Consider the following 26,604-nt stretch of genomic DNA (forward strand, 5'->3'; position numbering starts at 1 on the left):
CTATTGTTTTTATCCAAGAAAATCGGGTCTATGAATACCCCCCCAAACCAGAGTACCCCATTGCTAATGCCTTTCATGATCCCTCCCTTTCTTGGAGTGATCTGCACTGAGGCTCACATCCTTCTGCCTTGGCCGTATAGGACTTGAAGCAACAGGAATTCTTCCTGGGATGTAGCAAGGTCAGTGGAAAAGTTGACTGGAAGATGCTGGATGAAGCCGTTTTCCAAGTGTTCAAGGTAAAGGGATACATGTACTCACAAAGGTGGTTCATCTTCTCATGGGAAATTCAGCCATCCGGGCATTGGGATCTTGGGGACCCCTTTGATGCTTCGTGGAGAAATGCTAACTAGGAAAAACATGTTCCTCCCTTACTCTGTCTACTTGTGTTCCCTCTAAAATTTGTGGCTTGTACATCTGTGTTTGTATCATCTTGGTGTTCCTCTCTATTCTTTTTTTTCTCCTTTTCTTGTCGGTTAGGACTATATTTCTAAGATGGACCCAGCCTCCACCCTTGGACTGAGCACCGAGTCCATCCATGGCTATAGCATCAGCCATGTGAAGCGAGTATTGGATGCAGAGCCCCCAGAGATGCCTCCCTGCCGCCGGGGCGTCAACAACATATCGGTCTCCCTCAAAGGTCAGTCTTTGTCTCTTCGGGTGCAGCGATACGGGGTGAAGGAGGGAGAGGAACATCAGACCATCCGTCACACATTCGTTCAACAAGGATTTACTGAGAAGCTATACTGTGCTGGTCGCTGTACTTAAGTGACGAGAGATATAAAAAGATCAGGAAGGGGCACCTGGGTGGTTCAGTCAGTTAAGCATCCCACTTCATCTCAGGTCATGATCTCACGACTCCTGGGTTCGAGCCCCACGTCGGGCTCTGTGCTGACAGCTCGGAGCCTGGAGCCTGCTTCGGATTCTGTGTCTCCCGCTCTCTCTGCCCCTCCCCCGCTCACCCTCTGTTGCTCTCTTTCTCTCTCAAAAATAAGTAAACATTAAAAAATAACAATAAAAAATAAAAAGATGAGTAAGATCCAATCCTAACTTTTATTCCCAGGGCCATTTTCATTCCCAGAGAATTTCTAGGAAGCCTGGGTTTCTCACTCCACCCACACACCCATAGCTCAGAACATGTCCCGAAAACATAAGATCTGCATTTTCAAAACTAGGGGTTTGGGGATTCTCGTGGAACCACAGGGCAGGTGGTTCTGAGTTCTTTCAGTGGGCTCTGAAGAAAGAAATGCCATCAGGCGCCCTTGCCGTCCTCAGGGCCCTGGTCGTGGCTCATGCTCTCTGGGGCGGGGTGGGGGGTTCAGGGCTGAAGGAGAAGTGCGTCGACAGCCTGGTGTTTGAGACGCTGGTCCCCAAGCCGATGATGCAGCATTACATCAGCCTCCTGCTCAAGCACCGGCGCCTCGTCCTCTCGGGCCCCAGCGGCACAGGGAAGACCTACCTGACCAACCGGCTGGCTGAATACTTGGTGGAGCGTTCCGGCCGCGAGGTCACGGAGGGCATCGTCAGCACTTTCAACATGCACCAACAGTCTTGCAAGGTAGCTGCCTCCTGACCCACCCACCAGTCTTTGCCTGGGACTCTGCTTCCCCAAAGCCTTGCCCAGGCCTTTCCCCCCCGCCCCCCTTTTCCCTTTCCTCCCCTTTGCCCGAATCCTCTCCCTTCAGAGTTCTTTTCTTTCCCATCCCACTGCATCCCCTTTCCTAGTCCCTCCTCTGCCCCCAGTTTCTTTCCACACTTTTCCCTTCCCTTCTTTCTCCATTCTTCCTGTGGCCTCTGTTACACTCCTTTCCCTTTTGCTGATCCTGAACTAAACGACACCCTTATTTCCACCTCACTTTCTGCCAACCCTGAAAATCCCGTCTCTTCTTTTGTTTTCTTCCCTCTACCTTTCTTTTCAGTATTTCTTTTCCATTTTACCTTGGCTTTGAACTTTCTGGGGAGAAGCACTCAGAATTAAATGTTCTACATTATGCGGTTCCCTGCCAAATCCGGATGTCTCTTGAACACTCTGAAGTCGCTTCAAATTTTGGCTCTTCCCAGCACGGGGAGGCACGTCCGTTGGAGTGGTTCATGGTGCCAACCCAGTGAAAAGCCGTGTAGGATAGACAATATGATCCCCACCCTTCGGGGACTTAAGAGGCACTGCTTAAGATGGGTTGCCTTAGAGCCTTTGGGACCATGGTTTATCAGTCCATGGTAGCGTGCTTCTACAGTCGCATGTTAAAATGCATCAAACAGGAACCAAAGGCTCCAGGGAAATCCAGAACTAGCATAGCTTCTCCAGAAGCCTTCCTCCCAAGGTTGATCCAAGTGCTCTCGACTCCTGAGTGCTGACCCACTTCCTTCTCTTATCTCAGGATCTGCAACTGTATCTCTCCAACCTGGCCAACCAGATAGACCGGGAGACAGGAATTGGGGATGTCCCCCTGGTGATCCTGTTGGATGACCTGAGTGAAGCAGGCTCCATCAGTGAGCTGGTCAATGGGGCTCTCACCTGCAAGTACCACAAATGGTAAGCGGGAGTCAGGACCAAAGTCACCACAGTGGGAAGAGAGCCTGGTCGGTCCAACCTGTGAGCTTTCCATTGGGTCTAAATAGCAGAAAGCAAGTGTTAAAACGAGTCTAAGTAAACCTTTTTCCTCCTTCTCCCACAGTCCTTATATTATAGGTACCACCAATCAGCCGGTAAAAATGACACCCAATCATGGCTTGCACTTGAGCTTCAGGTAAGAACTGTGCCCTGGATGAACCTTCCAACCCTACCTAAGATTCTATAAACTAGTTAAATCCCAGGATCCAACTAGAGGGGCAGTAGCAGAAGGAAAGCGAATTAGGCGGGGCCTCTGGGCTGGGAAGAGAGATTAGGTATATTTGCCATGTCAGTGATGGGGTGGAGGAGACCCCTCGAGAAGAGGAAGAAACTGCAAAGCTAGGGGCTGAAGGTAGGACGCTGTAATTTGGGTTCTCTGCCCACACACCACCTCCCCATCTGGGTCATTGGGGTCAGAGGGTTATCTGAAGAGGGTCACTGATTTGAGGGTCAGCTCTGCCTGCCCAGTGCTACTGCCCTGAGTTCTGCCGAGCCCGCTATTACTTGCAAAGAAATCCAGCGGGCATCAGTGGGAGGCAGGCAGGAGGAGGGACGGACTGGCAGGGGATGAGCACCGACAGTGTCCGCATTGCCACCCCGACCCCATTCTCCCCATTCCTGGCTGCAGGATGCTGACCTTCTCCAACAACGTGGAGCCAGCCAATGGCTTCCTGGTTCGTTACCTGAGGAGGAAGCTGGTAGAGTCGGACAGTGACATCAATGCCAACAAGGAAGAGCTGCTTCGGGTGCTCGACTGGGTGCCCAAGCTGTGGTACCATCTCCACACCTTCCTTGAGAAGCACAGCACCTCAGACTTCCTTATCGGTACCGGGGTTCAGCTTCCACCTTGGGGTCAGAAGGTGGCTTTCCTCTCCGACTTTGCCACCCGGTGGGATGTTCCCCTTTCTTTCTGGAGTCCTCAGCATGTAAAGGAGTGGCAAGCCTCAGGGCTTCAGACCCAGGTCCACTTAATGACTTAAGAAGTGTTCCCCTTGCAGTTAGCCCCATGATGGGGGCAAATCACTTCAACCAGCAGAAAGCTAACCCCGCTCCCTCATTTTTCCCACACTTAACAGGGAAAAGGAAGGAAAGTGTTTAGGAGGGAATGGAAGAGGTTCCCGTCACTCCCTCACCTTGCTTCTACCTTGTGAGGAAGCATGTTTATGAGACTGCCAGCCAGGCAGCCGCTCCCACTAGTCTTGACAACAATCTCAGGACAGCCTGACTCTAGATTTCTTTTACTCCCCGGCGCCTGGATGGCTCAGTCAGTTGAGTGTCCGGCTTGGTTTCAGCTCAGGTCATGACCGCATGGTTCGTGGGATCAAGCCCCGCACCAGGCTCTGTGCTGACAGCAGGGGCCTGCTTGGGATTCTCTCTCACCCTCTCTCTGCCCCTCCCCCACTCACTCCTGCTCTCTCTGTAAATAAACTTAAAAAAAAAAACATTTCTTTCACTCCTTTAGTTATCAGATCCCTCTGCCTGGTATTAAGAAGTAAAAGAGAGAGATGACTGGGGAGAGCTGAGTTCTCAGCCATCTCAATGGCCTCATCCTTTTCCCTAGGCCCTTGCTTCTTTCTGTCCTGTCCCATTGGCATTGAAGACTTCCGGACCTGGTTCATTGACCTGTGGAACAATTCTATCATTCCCTACCTACAGGAAGGAGCGAAGGATGGGATCAAGGTGAGCCCTACCCTCTGACTCTACTCAATCCCAAGGTCAGGCTGTCCCACCAAACAAAGCAGAATATCTCTTCAAGGTTAGACATGAGGCTACTATGATTAGTTAGGTTCTCTTCCTACTCTTAGGTAGAGTAAGGCCGTGCCTCCAGTCACCATTTAGCAAATGGCTATGGGAGGACTGTCTCTGTGGCCTGTCCAGTCCTGGGCCTTCTGGCTCCATGCCCAACTCAGACCTCTCTCTTAAGGATCAGAGCAGGGGCACCTGGGTGGCTCAGTCTTTTGAGCATCCGACTTCGGCTCACGTCATGATCTCACAGTTTGTGAGATCCCCACATTGGGCTCAGGGCTGTCAGTGCAGATCCTGCTTCAGATCCTCTGTCGCCCCCCTCTCTGGCTTGTCCCCCACTCATACTCTCTCAAAAATGAATAAATATTTTTTAAAAAGAGGATCAAATAGAGAAATCACCAAGCTAAGAATTAAGTAAAACCCTACTATTAACTACTAATAAAAATGTTACTTTGGCCCAGTTCCATAACCTTTTTAAACATCCTTTTATAGAAGAAAGGAGATAATAAATTCTGCTCTGCCTAAATCACTGGGTTGTTTTGAAGATGTGAAATATGTGAAAAGATTTTTAGAAGTTAGAATAAGAAGGATGCAAATAAGAATGCAAAAGGAAGAGGTCATTTTATTAAAACATCCCCAGTTTTTTTGGCCGTGAAGTAGGACATAATGATCACTATAGTTTATTCCAGCCCTAGTGAACTATAATGCAATGTCTGGACCCCTATTGGCCATATATTTTCCATGAAAGTAATTTGTTATTGGTGTACCTGAGTGGCTCAGTTGGTTAAGCATCTGATTTCCACTCACGTCATGATCTCATGGCCTGGGTTCAAGCCCCACATCAGGCTCTCTGCTGTCAGGGTATACAGCCTGCTTTGGATCCTAAAAAAAAAATACGAAAAAGAATAAAAAATAAAACATAAATAGTAATTTGTTATTGTAATAGATATCCCCTAAGGACATGGTAAATTTCTAGAGACACTATCTGTGAAACTGATGCCAGAAAACATTATTTCACTTAATTTTTTATTAAGCAGGTTCCAGGCTCTGAGCTGTCAGCACAGAGCCCAACACGGAGCCTGAACTCATGAACCTCGAGATCATGACCTGAGCCAAAGTCAGATGCTTAACCCAACTTGAGCCACCCAGGTGCTCCAAAGTCAGAATTTTTTTTGTAAGATATGATTACTAGGGGTACCTGGGTGGCTCAGTCAGCTGAGCATCTGACTTCGGCTCAGGTCATGATTTCACAATTCGAGTCCAGCGTTGCTCTCTGTGCTGCCAGCTCAGAGCCTGGAGCCTGCTTCAGATTCTGTGTCTCCCTCTCTCTCTCCCCCTCCCCCAATCACACTCCATCTCTCTCGCTCTCAAAAATAAATAAACATTAAAAAAAAATTTAGGGCCGCCTGGGTGGCTCAGTCGGTTAAATTTTAGCTCAGGTCATGATCTTCTGGTTCGTGAGTTCAAGCCCCACATTGGGCTCTGTGCTGACAGCTCAGAGCCTGGAGCCTGCTAAGGATTCTGTGTCTCCCTCTCTGCCCCTCCCCACTCATGCGCTCGCTTTCTCTTTCTCTCTCAAAAATAAATAAACATTAAAAAAATTTTTTGACTTAAAAATTTTTAAACATTTTAGAAGAAGATATGATTACTAAAGTGGGAGAATTTCTTACTCAAAAAGTAAAATTATGGGACCATAAGATGGGTACATGTTAAGTATTTAACACAGTCTACCAAATTATCCTCCAAAGTAGTTTTACCAGCTGGCACCAACTTACTTCTTTTGTTGGGAAACTCAGAAAATTCCATGGGGGATCAGAGTCTCAAGGCTTTCCATTTAGGAAGTCCGTATGACCATCAGGAGACTGCATGAGCAAGCTTCTACCTGTGGATTCCTCTGCCAGTACTCACATTTCCCCTTCTATCCAGGTCCATGGACAGAAAGCTGCTTGGGAGGACCCAGTGGAGTGGGTCCGGGACACTCTTCCCTGGCCATCAGCCCAACAAGACCAGTCGAAGCTGTACCACTTGCCTCCACCTACCGTGGGCCCTCATAGCATTGCCTCACCTCCCGAGGATAGGACAGTCAAAGATAGCACCCCAAGTTCTCTGGACTCGGACCCTCTGGTGAGTAGAAGCCATTCTAAGGTAAAAGTAAGAGTATTATGGAATTGAACTCTTCGTGCATACCCTGATGGACACTGAAGGGTATCAGCAAGCCCAGGACTAGGAGGAGGTCAGTGAGGAGCTCAACTCTCAGAATCCTGGGTTATAAAGATCATATGCCTGCAACCTAGCTTAAGCTAAATAATAATGCATGCTGGCAAGATATACTCTAGTAAAGACCCAAGTCTCAGGCAGATCCCAGGTAGGATGCATGGTCACTACCTCTCCCTCTATGCTCTGGTGCTGTCCTGAGGACTGCCTCAGCTCAGTGGATTTCATGAGCCCCTGTAAGAAGCAGTCTGAGACAAGTGACCAACTAGGGGCAAATATTTGCAAGGCTTGTAACCAAAAGAGGATTGGTATCTAGAATATATAAAACTTCCCGGGGCACCTGGGTGGCTCAGTCAGTTAAGTGTCTGACTTCAGCTCAGGTCATGGGTCCAGTCGTGGGTTCAAGCCCCGCATCAGGCTCTGTGCTGACAGCTGGGAGCCTGGAGCCTGCTTCGGATTCTGTGTCTCCCTCTCTCTCTCTGCCCCTCCCCGGCTTGCACTCTGTCTCTCTCTCTCTCTCAAAAATAAACATTAAAAAAAATAGAATATATAAAACTTGCCACAAAATTTCCAAATAGAAGAATGGACAAAAGATATGAATAGGCATTTGACTGGAGGAAGTGCAAACGGCCAATAAAAATATAAAAAGATCCATAACCTCTCTAGTAATTGCGGGAATGCACATCCAAATAAGGAGATAACCATTTCACACTGCAAAAATAGTGTGTTTGGAAGCACAGGCTTCCTACTCTGCTGGTGGGAGTGTTCATTAGCAAAGTCATTTTCAAAGATAACTTGGCAGCTTATATTAAAATTTCAATGTGCACGACTTCTGTGACCTTGCCGTTTTACCTTGCAAGAAATTCTTCCACATAATACACTCTTATTTCAATTTTGACTTTGTTAAAAATGTAGTTATCTGTGTAAAAAAAAAAAAAAAGCCATTAAGTTGGAAGACTGTTAGTGATCATGTAAATAAAAGTGTAGAGAGAAGATTCGATAAAGAACCAACCAGGCGTACTTAGCTAAAATGGAGGGTCATAGTCTTGAAGAACCAGGGGAGAGTGAGAGGTAAAGAGGGAAGAAGGAAGGAGTGAATTACACTGAAGAGTTTAGACTTGACACAGAGCACTAGGGTACGTGAGCCAGGGGAATCTGGTTCATGATAACACTGGTTATCATCTATTGGAAGAAGTTGACAGACACAGATGTTCTTAGGGCCACTTTGCACATCCCTCCCAATATTAGTCAGCGTGTACGTGCCTTCTGTCCTTTTCTAGAGTGTGAGCGCCCTAGAAGCAGAGGGGGTCTCCGCTGTTTGGGCATCAGCTCACGGCAGGGCAGCTTATGTCTCAGCCACACTCCTGAACATCACACACACATGCTTACAGACAGGGTTTAAGTAATCATTGCTGCTTTTTCTTTCTTTCTTTCTTTCTTTCTTTCTTTCTTTCTTTCTTTCTTTCTTATTTTGAGAGAGAGAGTAGGTGCAGGGCAGGGGCAGAGAGAGAGGGAGACAGAGAAACCCAAGCAGGCTCCACACCTTCAGTGCAGGGCCCGATGCAGGGCTCAATCTCACGAACCTGAGATCATGACCTGAGCCGAAACCAAGAGCCGGACGCTCAACTGACTAAGCCACCCAGGTGCCCCTTCACTGCTGCTTTTTCATGAGCCACTTGTAAACTCTCTGGGCTCTAAATCACTTATGAAACAAGAATCAGACCCAGGATCTAGATTGTATTAGGTTTCCCTTCTGGGGGCGGGACCCTGAGTCCCAACTCTCATTAATCCATCCTTTTGCCCTTTTTAGATGGCCATGCTGCTGAAGCTTCAAGAAGCTGCCAATTACATTGAGTCTCCAGATCGAGAAACCATCCTGGACCCCAACCTCCAGGCCACACTTTGAGGGCCCAACAGTCCCTGTCACCCCGGACAGCAGAATGCCGGCAGGAGAGACGTTCTCTCCTCCTCTCCCCTCTCTTCTTCCAGAGCACTGGCTCTCCGGCCCAAGAGGAGAACAGGAGGGGGAGGAGGAGGTGAAGGAAGAGGGCAGGTTCTTGGTGCTGCACCTTCGAGAACTTCCTAGGAAGGACTGGTGGGGTGGAGTTTGGAAACTTGTGTCCCCTAGATCCATTTACTGGCCTCCTCTCATGACTTTGGGGAAAAGATGATTCTGGGTCTTTTTCCTTGATTTCTTGTCTCAATTAGAAACTCCTAGGCTTTCTGGGGAGGGGCTCAGAAGACATCAGCAAAACCTGCAGCAGTTCCTAAATGATTCTCATGAACAGCTCTGAGAGAGACAGCCCTGTGTGGGGAAACCTGAGGGAGGTGGAAGCTCCCCAGAATTTCTCACAGACCCTTCCGAGTTCTGTCACCACTGCCAATCACTCTTCTTCCCCCAGAGATCTGGCTGGAGCCAAGAAAAAGAAGCATGTGGTTTAAAAAATGTTTAAATCAATCTGTAAAAGGTATTTAAAAAAAAAAAAGGAAAGATGAAGCTGGAGAGAGAGGAAACAGTTGCCAAGGTAGAGAGAGCGCTGCCCATCCCTGGATGACATAAGGGATGATGACAAGATGGCTGCCTATCTCAGAAGTCACCACGCCACAAAAATAACATTCCAGCCTTCAGAGAAAGACTGCTAGCCGTCTTACACCCTTTAATTTAACATGCATGACAGTCAATAAACCCTACTTTTTTTATTTTTTATTTTCGCTTTTTGTTTCGTTTCTTTTTTTTCCCCCTCCCATGTGCCTATTGATTTTCCTTTTCTTTCTTTCTTTCTTTCTTTCTTTCTTTCTTTCTTTCTTTCTTTCTTTCTTTTTTCCTTTCTTTCTTCCTTCCTTTCTTTCTTTTGCTGCGCCCCCCCCCCCCATCTCCTCTCATGCCCACAAAATGCTTGGATTGCTTTTCCTGGGCCTAGTTTGGCTTTGCCAAGTGGGTTTTCTCTGGAGAATCTGATGCCATCTAACTGGCCCTAGCTAGATACCTGCCACCCCACTATCTCTGGCGTTCTTGGGACTTATATGAGACATGAAGCATTGGCTCAGACAGAAGTAGTAGAAGAACCTTGACTTCCCTTTTGAGAAAGCACACGTTTTGCTTGGATGCTCAGCTGTCAGTCTCTGACTTAAAAAGGGTACCGCCCCGTGTTGATAGAAGATCTACTCTGAGCTTCACACTGGACTGGGAGGAAAACCAGGAAACTAGAGCTATTCCTTTGTCTTATGGCCTGTTTGGCCCCTCACTGCCCTATTCTGATGGCACCCACTCTGCTCGACTGAATCCAAAATCCCTATAGCTGGCCTTTACTATTTGTTTCTGACAAGTAAATATTCACCTATAAGAGACTGGACATCCGTGTGAAATACTCCCAATCAGAATATAAGGCTCAAGGAATTTGATTTGGTGGCAAAGATCTGCCTTCCAAAGGGATCCACCTGTAGCAGAAGTTGCCCCAAAGGTCTGGCAGTCTGTATGCCTTCATTCAACAACACGGAGTACTCACTGTCTGTCAGTCACTAGGTTTAAAAAAAAAAAAAAATGACAAGACTTGAGCCCTTATATTCACAACCTAGTAGGAAATCTTAACCTCCATTAAATGCACATCTTCTTATCTAGACCCTCAGGATCATCTAAGAAATGTAGCCAAAACCCAAGTTGCCAGCTAGAAAGAAGCCTTTGATTAGATGTCCAATACACGGGGGGTAGAAGGTCTGGGGATCAATCAAGATGGACCCTGAAGGACTACAGAATCTTGCTTTATCTTAAGTGGGCAAGTTCTCTTCCCGCCATTTCTGGAAGACCCCGTGGGACCAGATACAGGTTGAACCGCCTGGTGAAGATGAAGTCTCAGGGTTCGGCAGATCAAAGATATGTGATCAGCCTGGGTCCAAGCACTTGTTGTTAAGATTCCTAAGTAGCACAAGACCTTATCAGAACTTCTAGGCGTACGAACCTGGACCATTCTGTCCTCCCCAACCAAGGAATACATGCATCGGACTCTTCACGTCAGGATATTTCCATTTAGGTCCAAAAGATGGTTCGGGTTGCTCCCCACGAAAGCTTCTGCATTCACCTGGTAGCTCCCAGGGATGACAGGGTCCTCTATGATGGAGACTATTACTGCTTTTGCTGCTAAGTCCGTGAGCTGTGAAGATCCCCAACCAACTCAGCTGTAAAATATGCAATTCTGTGGTGGGAAGAGGATGTTTGTTCAAGGATGGTGCTGAAATCACTGCCTTAAGGTCTCTGCTGTGCAGAATGAGGACACCCCAGAGCTGGGTGTTCTAACTTGGAAGGAAGGGAAGACCGGATGGGCCTTCTTTGGACCGAGGCCTCTTCTGAACCCTGTCCTTAGCTCCAGTCCCATGGCAAGGCTCAGACTTGTAATGCCACCTTGATAAGGTGGTTGAGCCTTTAATTCTCTACTTTCTGGTGCTGCCCAGCCAGTGCCTTCTAGCATGGATGTTACTGGCTACTTGAGAAAAAGGAAAGGGGAGAGCCCCTTCCTCCATTCCAACTGCCTCAGACCTCCAAAGGGATTCTTGTCTCCCTGGTAACCATGGATACCACCGGGAATTTTCCTTGGATCCTCAACAGGTTGATTCTGGAGGCCTCTCCTGGTATGAATTTTAATCTCTATTCTTGGGACCCACCACCTTCTACTCTGAGTTGACTGCTGCATTTAGCCCAGGTCTCTAGTTGCTTTCCTCCAAAAAGCGTGTTCCCGTCTAATGAGGTAGCACTGCAGCCTCAGCTTTCCCTCTGGAGCCTGGGACCCTGTTTACAGTTGCGCACTTGGGCCCCTCATTGTGGGGATCTATCATCTCACCAAGGAATCATGGTTATGTGGCAACTGCAGAAGGTTGAGCCTCCTCATGGTGCTATAACCCCTTGGGGTGCTCATCCAGACTTCTCTGAAGCAGAAAAGCTGAGCTCCCCCTTACTGCCCTGGAATTGATGGCAAGAGCAAATCCACAGCATTCTCTCCTACCTACGCACGTGCTTCTTAGTTGAGGCTACTGGGATCCCTCCAAAAATGAAAACTGGGTCCCCCAGCTAAATTCTCAGCCCCCAGGCACCTTCAGAAGAACCCAGCCTGTCTAGGACTGGGATGTGTGCTCTCCCCTTCCTCCTCAGACCCTCATCTCCATTCCTCACCAAAGTGGGCTAGCAGAGGACATGGGCCAATACCCAAAATCAACTTCTGAGGAGAGCCACAACTGCAGGAGAGGTTCCTCAGCAGAGTCCCTCTCATTTCTGGATGAAGACAACCAACACACATTTTGTCCAGTGTATGTGTTTCTCAATCCCTGCCTAGGCATTAAAAATAAAATACTAGGTAATTGGAGGCTAATATGGGACCTGATGTCTGTGTGTGTGTGTGTCTCTCTCTCTCTCTCTTTCACAAGAGCAGTTTGCTGTTGCTGGTTCTTATCTTCTGAGGCTTCAGAATATTTTTTTAAAAATCTATGCTTTGTGGCAGCTCTACGGTGCTTATCTCTGTCTTTGTGTGAATCCTTATACCAATGTCTTTTTCGTGTAGTCTAACCATTGGGAAGCTAGAGGCTAGCAAGGAAGAAAGATTTGCTGTCCACGGACAGACCCTACAGTGAAGTCCTTATTGATTGCCATGCTATATTTGGTTTTAAATTACCAGCCTTCTAACTAATCTACTCACAGCTCGTAAGGGTTTCAGACAAAATAGTGACTTTTTTTTTTTTTTTTTTTTTCATTTCACTTCTGGCTTTTTGGTTTTCCTGGTTTGCAAGATTCCCGATGGACCTTATCTCCCCATGTCTTCACTTCTGGCTCCCTGAGACCAGGGTCACACTATACAGAGGGACGCCCCCTTTTAGTCTCGGATGTAACTGGTTTCTGTAGTATTACAAAAGAGTAGGAAGAGAACAGCCTGCTCTTCCTCACAAATGCCTCACGTCATCGCCTGACAACGCATATACAGAAATTCTGCTTATAGGTAAAATTTGCCATACTGAGTGAGACTTGGTCCTACAAGCCAGCATCAAGAGACCTACAGGAGGCTCTATGGTCTCTTTATTGCAGGGTGTTTGGGAAAGGAAGCTGTTCTTGTCCTAATCACACATTTATCATGGGGTTCAAGTGCTAAAGTAATCCAGATCACCAAATGTAACTCCTCACCATAACCTTTTTTTCTTATTCCTGGGCCTTAGCTGAGCTGAAGCTAATAAGTAGACTATCATAAGTCAACCCCACAAATGGGGTGAAATGTGTTTTTCCAGAGGGTTTACTGATGGATATACTGATTTAATCCTGGTACACTCTTTCGATGACTAGTAACTACTAGCAAGTTCTGGCTACTAGTGATTCGTGACTCCACTAAAGAGGCCATAAGTAATAAAATGGTCTTAGGGACACTGTTCCCAAAAGGCCAACGCCTGAAGATACTGCCCTTTATACTTGAATCAGCTTTATATATTCCTGAGTCCTCAGCCAACCTGATCAGGGACATATGGGGACACCAACTTAGCTCTCTCCGCTGCTGATGATCCACGTGTGCATGTGTGCTCAGCCTAGCCCAGGAAGCAAGCACTGCCAGCCATGGACCCTGGCAAACAGAATAAACTGGAAGATGAGGACACCAATGGAAGCTGCACAGAGACCATTACAGCTGAAAATTAAACCTATGTATACTGGATCCTCCCAGTTTGATGTTTTGGCTATTTTTCTTCTTCTTTTTTTAATGTTTATTTATTTTTGAGAGAGAGTGAGAGCATGAGCGGGGGGGGGGGGGGCCTGCGCAGAGAGAGGGAAACAGAGGATCCAAAGCGGGCTCTGTGCTGACAGCAGCAAGCCCGTGGTGGGGCTCGAACTCAAGAACCATGAGATTGTGACCCAAGCCAAAGTCTGGCGCTTAACCGACTGAGCCACCCAGGTGCCCCTTGACTATTTTTCTGAATGATTATGCCATGGAGAATTTTCTGTGACAAGAGTGGCCAGGGAAGTAAGTGAACTCTTGCTTCCTTGATTCAACTTTTTAGTGGTTTTCAACCTGTGTTTCCAGACCAGCAGCAGCAAGCACTGGGAACTTGTTAAAAATGAAATTCACATGCCCCATCTCAGACCTAGGGCATCAGAAACGAGGGAGAGGGCCCAGCAATTTGTTTTAACAAACCCTGTTGGTAATTCTGATGCATGCTACAGTTTAAAATTCACTTTTTAAAAGGGAAAGCCAAGTAGCAGAATCCCCACGCTGAGGGGCTTTAGGACTGAAAATTAGAAGGTCGCAGGTGATAATTCAGACTCTAATATTAATTTCAAACTCACCTTTCTTGTGCTTCTTTATGTTTCTGTTTTTCCTTTTATTTAACACAGAAAAGGTACGTGTGCCTTTGGGTAGACATTAGGGGGGATGTTGGCCTCTCTTCTAGCTGAACACAATCTTCAGAGAAAAGTATGGCTCTGAATTTTTACCTGGGAAACTAATGGGCTGTCACAGAAAAAAAAAAAAAGCAGTCGGAGGTCTCTTCCAGATTGCTCTTCTGCTGGATTATTTGTGTCTACAGTGAGCCTTTTTCTGATTATATAATAGGATAAGAAAAGGCAGAAAATCTCATTTGTATTTCCATGGCAACTTGTTCTCTTAGCAACAAGCCCTCTCCTTTCGCTGAGTTCTAAAGGCACTTCTGGGTCTGAGAACCTGGCCAGAACCTCCTTCCCCAAGGCAGCTGGAGGGCTTGAGGACCCCAGGAAGATCCCTTCTCCATGCTCTGCTCGGCTCACAGGAGAGACTGAAACACAATGAAGATGTGGGACAGGGGTAACTAAGTCCCTGGGCCCACCCTTTCCTTCCTCACACCAGGACTTGGGTACAGACCTACTCAGACACAGTGATGGAATAAAATCTTAAAAAACAAACAAACAAACAAACAACCCTGAAAGGAGCTTCTTACCTTTCCAGATTCACGGGGTAGCTGATGGGACCATAGGGTAGATGGGGCTGTTTACAACTGGTTCTGTCTCAAGTTTGTCAGTTTTCCCTGAGAGGGAGCTTATGGATAAAGGACAAAGAAATGTGCTAGTACTAAGCCTCTTGAAATTTAGAACCAAGGGTCTGGAGGAGGAACTAAGGCTGGAAGAAGGCGAGTGTAAAACTATTGCACTAACATCACCCCCTCAGTCCCCAAAAGGCTGATGATGGGCCTTTGATCATCTCCTGTGGGGTCGTTCTGTTTTCCTGCCATTCCTTGGAGATGGAAGGTGTTGGATAATAAGCCAAGAGCTCCCATATCCCAGCCAATATATGGTTACTGCTGTGCAGTAGCCTCCCACTTCCTAATGTTTTTTGTTACCGTTGTTTTTTGTTTGTTTTTCTTTTTTAACAGAACAATCTTTTTTTTTTTTTTTTTTTTGATGAATTCCAACCCCTGCTAGATTCCTTCCCTCCCCCCACCTCACCCTCATCCTGTTTTAGGCAGCGCTGTTTACGTGATCGAGTCTGTGTTTCTCAAATGCATGCCGACGCTCAGGTGGAAAGTGGGCAGGAATTTTTGCAAGAGGTTTTTTTTGGTTTTTTTGGTTTTTGTGGTTTTTTTTTTTTAATTTATTGGACATAAAGCCCCAGACCAGGATATGTGTGTGTCTGTGTGTTTGTGTTTTTTCTCATTTGACCCTCGCCTCTTTTTAAATCTACCCCCCCTTTTATAATGTAGTGTAGAGACAGCAAATTTGAATCTGGAAAGCAAACCGTTGTATATAGTTGCGGTAACAATCATGAAGAGAGCTGGGCTGTCTGCTCAGTAATTTGTTTTAAGAAACAAATTGATTGAAAATCAAATCCATGCCAGGCCAGCTGAAGAGGCCTTCTTCCATCACTGCCAGAGGCCCCTCTCATGAGGTTCCTCTGTCCATCAGGCTTGTCTCCTCCCAGCAAGATTCATCTGTTCCATGCCATTTGCGTTTCAATAAAGCTATCTCCTGTATTGTCCACTGGTTCTATCTACTTCCCTCTCTGTCTGGTTTCTGTCTCCATTTATCTTGTGGCCCATTCCTGATCTGCAAGGTGAGACTACTGGTAGTCATTTGCCTAACCAAGAGGTAAACCTCACCTGCCTGGAAATGTTTGATCCTCAAATCCTAAGCAGGAGTTCTGGACCCCTTTGGTTGGGAAAGGGGTGGATGTGGTTCCTACTTGCATGCTGTGGACATAGCCTCCTTCACCAGCCCAAAATTCAGGGTTCTTGAGTCCTCCATCCACTGCCACAATGTTTGAAAATCGACCACCCTCTGGACTTTCCTAAGTTTTCTTCCAGGGGTGAAGGCAAATTAACCGATGAGAAAAGAAGCTGTTCTAATGGAACAAGGAAAGAAGGAAAAGAAGTCCTACGATTCCCTACTATGGAATTTCGAGGTCCGAGAAGCAATCTTTTTTTTCCCCTACGAAATTGTAGTAACACAACCCACCTGTCCTCTAACATGGGAGGTGACAAAACATGTTTAGAGCTATCCTCAAATCAAGGAGTCAATCTTTAGGAAGATACTCAGATGAACCGACAACCCCAGATCACCATCAATTTAGCAGCCACAGGCCTAGAACTAGGTGAGGAATTGCCATCTGGTTTCCTCTGCCACTTGGGAGAGTCAGAGTTCCTAGAAACCATTTTAAGGCACTCAACCTGAACAGCTACTAAAAATGACCTGTTTCTCTTTGGTCTAGCGCTTCCCACTCCCAATAACATATCATTCCATCCATCTGGCACTACACGCTCACCAACCTGCCCTGATTCTTTTTTAATTTGCAATTTAATTTTTTTTGTTAATTCTGCCCTGCATTCTCAACTCCTCTCGATAATCCTCTCCACTCGCTCCAGTATTTAGAATTATCTCTATTCTTTCAGCCATTTCCCGTGACCAGCCGTGGGATATCCATATTAAACTACTCTTGTTCCTTCATTCCTTAAACGTCCAGCACAATTTCTCTGGGGGAGAAAAAAAAAATTATACATTCCCAACGAATAGGATTCATTCTCAAATAGACATTCAAGTACTTTCTCCGGAGGAAAGAAATACCATTTCCCACGCAGGTGCCCTCTCCTGGCCAGACATTCCAATTTTGAAGTTGGGCTCAACTAGGCTGGAAAACCAGGGGGTTGGGTCTATGGCAGGTGACCACTCCCCGCTGCTCCATCCACTTCGGTTTCTTTTTCCCCTACCTTTGAATTCTTGAGCCTGAGATGAAGAGGCTCACTTGAGCCGTTGTTGTTGTTGTTGTTGTTGTTGTTGTTGTTGTTGTTGTTGTTTTTCAGTGTTTGAGGGGGCGAAAAAGGCTGGTTTAAAATAGCTATTTCTGACCCAGAACTGTCTCCTCAAAGCCCTCTACACCCATTCCCATCTCAACTCCTCTCTCCTAACACTGTAGCTTATACCTGAAAGATCCATGAATCTAAAGTCCTCGATCATAGGCTTTGTTCCAAGTGAGTTTACTAACTTGCTGTTCCACTCAGGAAAGCCCCCTAACCTCTCTGGAGCTCAGTTTTCAGAAAAATGCGAAGCGATTCTCGCGGGAAAAGGTGAAGTTTTCGTCCATACGGCAGGCGGCGCTGTCTCTGGAGGTTTAGACCCATTCCCCGCCCCCTTCTAGCTCCCGCCCGACTCTGGTGCGCAGGCGCGGCTTCGCGGATTGGCCGCGCGCGGGAGCCGTCATTCAGTGGCGGGTCCCGGCCGTGGGGCTGGCGGGCTGAAGGGAAGAAAGATGGCGGCAGCGGCGGCGGCTGGTGCGGCCTCCGGGCTGCCGGGTCCAGTGGCACAAGGACTGAAGGAGGCGTTGGTGGATACGCTCACCGGGATCCTATCCCCAGTGCAGGAGGTGCGAGCGGCTGCCGAGGAACAAATTAAGGTGCTCGAGGTGACAGAGGGTGAGTGAGGCGGGACCATCACGAGGATGTGTGGGACCTGGGCCGGCCGTACTGTCCGCTGACCGCAGCTCGGGACCGGCTGGGGACAAGGGGAGCCTGAGCCAGTGGAGATCTGGGCGCCGAGGCCCAGCAGGCAGGAGTGGGACAGGAAGAGAGGATGATGTCCCCGGTGGCTGTGAAAGTCCCGGAGAGGGGAGGCGCGCCTGGAGGAGAGGGTCGGGAGAGGTGGAGCCTCGGAGGGGAGAGGGAGGGTGGAGACTTGAAAAGCTAGATGGAGCCTAGGATCTGCAGAAGACCGAGATGGAGCTAGACTTGCTGCTTTGGAGGAAGTCGCGCGGTCTGGGAAATATTTTTGAGTTCAGAACCTGGGTCTTTTGCTGTCCTCTTCGCCAGCTCGGTTGTGCTGGAATAGAAGTAAAGGGAGTTGTTAGAAGTGGTGAGAGGGCAGAGCCTTGAGAACGCGGCTATCAGAGCTTAGTAGATATCAAACAAGTTTCTGCTTCCGAGTTATAAACCTAGCTGGTCGGTTTACCTCTTAATGTTTTCCCAAAAATCAAATTCAGTGCCTGTGCAGCTGATTCACCTTCCTGGCCATAGTCCCCTTTAATTTTCAAAATAATTTACACTTATTAAATACCCCTGTGTGCATTTCTATTTGGAGGAACCCATCATCCTTTGTCTTTGACTCTTTGTCCCGGTACTCCTATTATATGCTTTAAAGTGATGGAGAAAAAAATAAACTATTGGTTGGAGATTGTCAATTTCCTGCTGAGTGGGCCTTTCACCAGGCCGCGTGTAACCACTTTACGAAGAACAATTTGATCCTAAAACAGGAGAAGGGAAAAATCCTCTTGGTCTTTATGTAAGAAATATATCTGGTCTGTTAAAGGCTTCGCTGGAAGAACTGCAAATCCTTACACTGTCTCCCAGCTCAGCCACCTCTTAAAGACCTCTTCCGAGATATAGGAGATTGTCCATGGTCTGACAAATCACACTCAAAACCTTGAGTTCACTCTTCTACTGGGATTAGGATTTTATTGAAAAGAACTTCAGACATATCTCCCTTTAATTTTCCCTCACCGCATGAGAGCTATTGAAAATGAATTTCCTCCTATTGGAAATACGTTGAGATTTGGGATATAACAGGTTAAGGACCTTTTTGAAGGCCTAATTGTAATTGTCATTGTTCTATAAAATGTCAGACCCTACAATAGGAGCAGTTGCTGGTTAGGAGAAAGCTCTTTGAGAACCATGCATAGATTGATTGGAGTTGTTCTAGTCTCGGTAAAATTTTTGTATTCACATTGTCTCTGCCTCCCTTGGATGTGAAGGAGGAAGAGTGACAAAGCAAAGGAACCTCATCACATTCAAGTTACTACTTGAATAAAATTGACGGTCTGATGCCTTCCCTGAATGCTAGCCGGTGATCCTGGTGTCCCAAATGTATGTCTAGCACCTTCCTACAAAAGGTGAACCTGAGTGCATGTTTTAAGTGCCCAATAACAGCTCCACTTGGGCTCTGATCCCTTCTCTAGCCAATGCCATGGTCTCATCTAGGCAAAGTCTAGGACTGTGTAAATTTCTTGAGAGCGTTTTGAAATTCTAGTCTCACTTTCTTCATCTTTTGGGGTCTTGAAATCTAAAACAGAATTGCAGAGTTTTGCATTTGATTTAGGCCACTGATGGGAATAGACTGAAACACACACACCTTAACTTACTGGTAATGTGCTCTCAGGCATGCTGTGCAACATGAAACGGCTATAATACAGTGACCTGATATCAGTGGTCTAGTACTAAGGCATATGACGCACAGGGTTAGGATGTGATGTACAGGGTTGGACCAAGTCTCTGGAGTTGATTGAAGTGCTTTGGACCCTTTGGAGGCTCTTTTTGTTTTTTAAATAAGCCCAATTCCTTATATTTACTTAAAAACTATAAAAATTCACCCCTTTCAGTAACCTAGTTTTAGGTGGAGAGTGGTGAGCCATTCTTCAGATATAGTACCTTGCTTCTCTCCCTTCCTCCTTACCGCCTTTAACAAGTTATTTTTTGCCATTGGGTCCAGAGTACCTCCTGTCTTGTATTCTGTCTGAATCTCAAATGTTTCCTTAACATGGTCACTAGTTTCTTTTCCACTAGCCATTGCCTTCCTTTATATGAAAATATAGCACCTGGCTTCCTAGCCAGAATTTAGCCAACCATCTGTCCTGACGAAACTGGTAGGATGTTGCTCCTGCTATTATATTAGAACATCCTGCAGGCCAGGGCAGGAGCATTCTTGCAAATGAGTGAACAAGATCATTTTCCACTCCTTTGGAGTTGCTTCACATTTTAGTTTTATCCTAGTGGAAGAAACCTTGCTTTCTGGTCCTCTGAAATACACTTCCTTAAAATTTGAAGTTAATGAGAAATCTGAGAGTTGGTATCTACTATTATTTGTATTCTGGTAATCTTTTGATCTTTTTGGTTCTATGGGGCCAACATCAGGTGACAGCCAAATCTGGTTGTTTCTAGTCCCTCTGTCCCCTCAAATAACTGTCTTTGTGAGCCGTTTATTGTTGCCTCACACAGGAGACTGGCCCCAGTTGATCCTTAAGATTAACCAGTCTACTCCCTTTGACAAATAGGTGTACCACCTTCCTTGGTTGCCAGGTGATGACCCCTAGTCTTGGAGCTTAAGTGGAAGAATCTCTAACTTTGAGGGAAAGGGCACAGGTCATTTGTTAACCCTCTGTTAAATGGAGAGACAAGAGAGGTTGACATGCTCTGACCAGATTCTTGGGTAGATGAAATTTTAAGAAACATTTATCCCAGAAAATAGGATTGAAGTTGCTGGAGCCCAAAGCACATTCTGCTCCTGATTTGAGAAGCATAGTGCAAGTTTGGAAGTTCCTCTATTATTACAGTATTCCAACAGATAATTGTTACCCTTTCTTTTCTCTTAGGAAGACTGAGATTTTGAGTTTGATGAACAGAGTTTGCAGGAATTTAGTTTTGCTTCAACAGAGTAAGAATAAGTCTTTTGATCTGTTAGAACATTCATCTAATTCTTGTTTTATTTAACACACGGAGTCACATAAAGCATTTTATAAACATAGTAATTAAAAAGATTGGGAAGTTTGTGAACTGCTGAAGATCTCTTACATCAGAGTCTAATGTTCTCTACTGAGCTTTTCTTTTTTGTCTGACTTATGAGAAGATCATGACTTTTGAGAATGTCACCTCTTTATTTTTGGTGTATTTATGCTTTACTTTTTTATATCTTAGAATGAAGTTTTTTCCTTCTTTTCCTTCTTTCTCCATTTTCCTCTAAGAGCAGCATCACCCAAGTGGTAGAATGAGTTGCTTTCATTCATAAGCTCTAATTCTCCAGGCCAGCATAGCAGACTTTCTTACATAACCAAATTTAGACCCTAGGTCATTTTCTTCTCTTAGTTATTTCTTTTTGTCTATTAGAAGTGAAGGCGTTTTTCCCTGCCATTTGTCTTTGACTTAGTCTTTTCTGTCTTGCTCCCAACAGATGCCTCACATAAAATACATTTTTTCCCTTCCATCACCACTATATTGAACTGGGGAGGGGGTAATTATCTCTCCCTCACCTTTCCTGGCATTCAGATGCTGCCCACATATCAGTGTTGATTCCCCCATCTTAGATGCCTAGAGAGATGTTCCTGCTGGCTGGAAGTTTGCTTTCTGGTTCTCATGGGCACTTTTCTGGCTCTCTTACAGTATAGCGTAAGCACTGTCACCTGCGAAGGGAGCCCCTCAAGGATCCAGACGCACTCCTGGGCATGTGGCGGGCACTGAGCCGAGCGGAAGGCGGCCACGCTCGGAAAAAGGCCAGTGGTGGAGTTTTCTTTTTCCTTTCAGCTGTGGTTTTGTGGTGCTCACCAACCTCCATAAGAAAAGGGGGGCTTTTCCAGAGCTATACTCAGAACTACGTCCTTTCCCAACCAAACCCTATTCACAGTTCTTCTTAGTAGTAGCTTCCCTGACTGTCAAAGCACTGCCAAATCTCATGTCTCTCTAGTGACCCTTAAATCCAGTAGCATATGTTTCTTAACTTCCCCTTTATCCTCCGTGCTCTCCTTTGGATCTTCCCTTCGAAGCCAAGTTTTAGATAATGTTTTTGCCTAGTGAGGTGAGAGGAGAGAAAGAGGAGCAAGGATAATGATAGAGGGGAGCAAAAGACTAAAACCCCAGAGAATGAGCTAGGGAAGGAGGGCAAAGGCTTTCTTGGAAAGGAAGTCAGAGGATACCATTTTGTGCTGGATAAGAGTATACTCAGGAACCTGTAGTCAGGGTGAAAACCCAGGTTGACAGAATGGGTTTATCTTACTTCATCTTGGGAAAAGAAACCAGACAAAAATGGCATTAGAAAGCTAACTTCTTACAACCCATTTGAATGTCCCCTTTCGGCTTAATTGATTGTAGATTGAATCTTAGTTTAATCTGAATTGTTGTTTTCAAAGCAAGACAAAATAAAACAGCTGTGTTATGTCGGTGTTTCTTGTACTTTTCCTGCCTTAACCATCCCAAAGCAAGTTATTCAGCGGTTCTTTCTAGTTTATGTTAAAGACACCAATCAGCAAAACTGGAAATCCCCCAATACACAATAATATAAGTAAAAGTACCTTTTCTTTATAGACATACTTAGTTGTATTTCTTCAAAAAATATGTGGTCTCTGTTAAGTGAGTATCTGTAAGTAGAATTTTTACTACCTAACAGAAATCAGTGGACAGGAGCAACCATCTTGATGGTTTAAAACATGTCAGAGAACTTGAGGGTTTTTTTTCTGGCTTTTCCTTATGTGCGTTAGTTTTAAAGCAGAGTTCACCACACCACCGCTATCACTCCTTGTAAATAATTCTTACAGCTTTTAAGTGAACTAAAGTTTTATGGTATGAAAATCTTCTATGGTGACTGATATCTCTGTATTTCTAATGGGCATATAGTCTAGGCAGAATAGGAAATACATTAAACAGGAAATACTATTAAATAAATAATAATTGAATTTCACTCTTACATCCCCCTATAACCTAATGCAAGTGAGTTCTTGGTCTTTGAAATTTTGGGATTTCCAAACTAGAGCTGATCATGTGACCACTGTTTTTGAAACTGTGGGAGCCTGTAGAAAAGAAAATCTGTTCTGTTTATCCAGTCTTTAGTTAATGGTGATTATAGTCTTTGAAGATTTTCTTTCTCATTAATGCTTTTCAGCAGAGAGTTATATACTTGAACTTTCAAGCTTCTTCTTTCCTGTGTGGAGGAAATAAGCTTTCAGAGAAATTTATCTTATAATGTTTGTTGTAAGTACAGATCCCCTGGTTGACTTAGGTTTCTGTGCCCCTCGTGGATCTTAATCTTCTGATGATCTCTTACTCTCACCATCCCTTGCAATCTCAGTGATGCATGAAGCGAAGTGATTAGTGGAAATTGGGGTGTGATCTTTGATGATCTTGATACTAGATCTTGTATTAGAGTGCATAGCTCCCAGCTATTGTGATCGTTACCAGAGTACTGCCTGCCTTCTTCTGGCACTGGTATGGAAGAAATGTATTCACACTACACTTTTCTTCCAAAGGAATAGACTTGATATTCTCAGGTTCATGAGAAAGGACCCCCAAATAGTGGCAAGACTTAGGTGTAGAGTTTGCCTGGTCTTCATGCTATAATGATTCTTCTAATTGGTACCAGTGTTGACTGGTGGAAAATGCATGGTTCCTTGTCCATTCTGTGAGCCTTAGTGTTGACCCTATAACTGTAACAGTATCTGTGCTTTCATTGAAAAAGCAATTATTCAGATTTGTTTAAATTTTAAAGTCCCACCTCAAGTTTCAAACCCTTTCAAAAACTCTCATTTTTATACCCCAGTATCTTTTCCACATTGTATGAGTAAAGATTTTGTTCATCTTGATCCCATTTTAGTTTGTCTCTATAGTAATGATCCAAAAATTGTGCTCTTGCCAGGAATATTAAAACCCATATCATAATGGTCCATGCAAAAGTTGAAATATGTGCTTTACAAGAAAATACTGTATGGGCCATATAATTTATGAATATATATAGATCATCCTTAAAGATGTCACATAATTGTCACAGAACTGATTGACTATTTCCAGGGATGCTAAACCTGGGTGGACAGTAACTTCTAAACAGACTAGGGGTTATAAAGTTAACATCCATCATCACACTAAGTATCTGAAGTCAAAGGAAGTGGGGGTCCCTTTACAAGTGCTCTTTTCTCCCTTCTCCTTCTTTAATTGGATTTCACACATGCATTTTAGAGAGCTTTTTTACCATTAAACTTGAACTTTGGTTGGTATCCACGAGGTCTTCCAGAATTATATCTGATTCATGTGTTTTAGTCCATTCTGAAAGTTGACTCCCATATCTTTAGGTTGTAGACACCTACTATTTTTCCCATTATAAATAAGTTTCATATGTACCAGAGTCTGAACTATCTAAACTAATCCTAAGAATTAGGATGGACTTCAGTATTTTTAGAGGTAATTTTGCAGGTTTGAAGTGATTTAATCACTTGACTAAATGCTTTAGAGAGAATGTGGCTTCTTTCATGGTGTTCTTGCAAAAATTACTCTTTCCTGAGTGAAAAGATAGGTGCCATAAGATTGTGTCAAAAACTGCAGCTTAGGGGCACTGGGTGGCTCAGTCGGTTAAGTGTCGGACTCTTGATTGCGGCTCAGGTCATGGTCTCACCGTTCATGTGTTGGGGCCTCGCATCCTGCTCTGTGCTGACAGAGCAGAGCCTGCTTGGGATTCTTTCTTCCTCCCTCTCTCTGCCCCTCCCCCGTGCATGAGTTTCTGTATTGTGTGTGCACTCTCTCTCAGAATAAGTAAATTCACTTAAAAAAAATTGCAAAGAAACCCTGCAGCTTAAGCGCATAATGAGTGAAGAATCGATGGTTTCAGTAAAGAGGCAAGACGTAAAATGGAAAAATCAGTAGCCTTCATATCCACAAACAATAAAAGGTTAGAGGATGTAAAGTGGTTTTTAAAAACCCATTTAGAATAGCAACAAAGAAGATTAAATACTTAGGAATAAAATTAATAGGAATTGTAAAGGAACCTATTGGGTGAAACTGTTTAAACATTCCTGAAAGACTTAAAAAGTAGACTTGAACATAACTGCTTAATGAGTATGGGTTTTATTTTAGGATGATGGAAGTGTTTTGGAATTAGGTAGAGGTGAATGTACTAAGTGCCACTGAGTTTTTCATCTTAAAATGGTTATGAATTCTACCTCGATTTAAAAAATATCTTCCAGGGCACCTGGGTGACTCAGTCGGTTAAGCATCCAGTTTGGCTCAGGTCATGATCTCATGAGTTCAAGCCATGCCTCGGGCCCTACACTGACAGCACAGAGCCTACTTGGGATTCTCTCTCTCTCTCCCTGCCCTTCCCCCACTTGAATGCTCTCTTTCTCTTTCAAAATAAATAAACTTTAAAACATACATATCTTTCAGAGATATGTATTAAAGCATTTACAGAGAAATGGGGGGAAAAGTAGACTTGAACACATGGAAAGACATATGCTATCCTTGGATAGGACAACTCAACATTATAGATGAGTACACAAGTTGATTCTAAAGTGTGTAGAAAAACAAACATGGAAGAGTAGCTCCAAAAATACTGAACAGGAAAAAGCTCTGACGAGGGACTAATTCTACCAGATATTAAAACATCTTATAAAGGCTCTATAATTAAAATAAACAGAGTGGCACTGGTATGTGAATACACAAATAGAACTGTGGAATAGAGTAAAAAGTCCAGAAATAGGCACAAGTACCTATGGAAATGTAATGTAGATAGAAGTGACATCTCAAGTCTTTGGGGTAAAGGTGGACATTTTAATAAAGGGTACTAGGACAACTGGGTAGGTATCTGGAATCAGATCAGTATCTCATACCATACAAAAAAACAAGTTCCAAATAGATTAGAAACCTAAAAATTTAAAACATGAAACTGTACAGGAGCCGCCTGGGTGGCTCAGTCGGTTAAGCGTCCAACTTCGGCTCAGGTCACAATCTTGCGGTTTGTGGGTTCGAGCCCCGCCTCAGGCTCCGTGCTGACAGACAGCTCAAAGCCTGAAGCCTGCTTCAGATTCTATCTCTCCCTCTCTCTCTGCCCCTCCCCCACTTGTGCTATGTCTCTCAAAAATGAATAAATGTAAAAAAAAAAATTCTTTTTTAAATGAAACCGTACAAATTCTAGAAGATACAGGTGAATTTTTCTTTAATGCTGGCATAAGGAAAGGCTAACTGTAACTCGAAATTCAGAGACAATAAAAGATTGATAAGTCTGACTCATAAAATAATGTTTTTAATTTGCATGACAAAAACCACCATATAAAAAGTCAAAAGACGCCTGGGGGCTCACTTTGGCTCAGGTCATGATCTCATGGTTGGTTCGTGAGTTGGTGAGTTCGAGCCCCACATCAGGCTCTGTGCTGACAGCTCAGAGCCTGGAGCCTGCTTCGGATTCTCTCTCTCCCTCTTCTCTGCCCCCCCTCCACTCATTCTCTCTCTTTCTCTCTCGCTCTCTCCCCCCACCCAAAAAAGTAATAAACATTAAAAAAAAGTCAAAAGATAGCTGAAAAACTGGGAGAAATTTTTCATAACGTATACACAGACAAAAGGATAACATCCTTAATATATAAAGAACTTTTTCTTTCTTTTTTTTTAATGTTTTCGAGGTTTGGGGGCACCTGGGTGGCTCAGTCAATCGTCCAACTTCATCTCAGGTCATGATCTCACAGTTTGTGAGTTCTAGCTCCTCGTTCTAGCTCTGCGTCAGGCTCTGTGCTGACAGCTCAGCTTCCGATTCTTTGTCTCCCTCTCTCTCTGCCCCTCCCCTGTTCACATTCTACGTCTGTCTCAAAAATAAACAAATTCTTAAAAATAGTTTTAGGGTTTCTGTTGTTGTTTTAGAGAGAGAGGTCACTAGCAGGGTAGAGAGGCAGAGGAAGAGAGAATCCCAAGCAGGCTGTATGCTCAGCATGAACCCAACATAAGGCTCAGTCCCAGAATCCTGGGATCATGACCTAAGCCAAAGTCAAGAGTCTGACTCTCAACCGACTGAGCCACCCAGGCATCCCAGTATAAAGAACTCTTAAAAACTA

General features: G+C 44.9%; 2 protein-coding genes across 12 annotated transcripts in view; both read left to right on the top strand.

Moving 5' to 3' along the window:
• NAV1 (neuron navigator 1) overlaps positions 1-9,061 on the top strand; it is a 246,203-nt gene extending 237,142 nt beyond the window's left edge. For all 11 annotated transcript variants that reach the window (XM_040462204.1, XM_040462203.1, XM_040462200.1 and 8 more), the window contains 9 exons: positions 141-236; positions 478-637; positions 1,320-1,555; positions 2,376-2,530; positions 2,673-2,744; positions 3,237-3,433; positions 4,170-4,288; positions 6,281-6,478; positions 8,379-9,061. In XM_040462204.1, the coding sequence (XP_040318138.1) occupies positions 141-236; positions 478-637; positions 1,320-1,555; positions 2,376-2,530; positions 2,673-2,744; positions 3,237-3,433; positions 4,170-4,288; positions 6,281-6,478; positions 8,379-8,474 (1,329 nt within the window). In that variant the 3' untranslated portion in view covers positions 8,475-9,061. The remainder of the gene's footprint in view (positions 1-140; positions 237-477; positions 638-1,319; positions 1,556-2,375; positions 2,531-2,672; positions 2,745-3,236; positions 3,434-4,169; positions 4,289-6,280; positions 6,479-8,378) is intronic.
• An 8,187-nt stretch (positions 9,062-17,248) lies between these two features.
• The window catches only part of IPO9 (importin 9), a 58,332-nt gene continuing 48,976 nt past the window's right edge, over positions 17,249-26,604 (top strand). Inside the window, exon 1 of the mRNA XM_040462259.1 lies at positions 17,249-17,461. Within this exon, the coding sequence (XP_040318193.1) occupies positions 17,299-17,461 (163 nt within the window). The 5' untranslated portion in view covers positions 17,249-17,298. The remainder of the gene's footprint in view (positions 17,462-26,604) is intronic.

Source organism: Herpailurus yagouaroundi, unplaced genomic scaffold (assembly GCF_014898765.1).
Source record: "Herpailurus yagouaroundi ecotype Mexico unplaced genomic scaffold, PumYag 308, whole genome shotgun sequence".
Taxonomy (NCBI): Eukaryota; Metazoa; Chordata; class Mammalia; order Carnivora; family Felidae; genus Herpailurus; species Herpailurus yagouaroundi.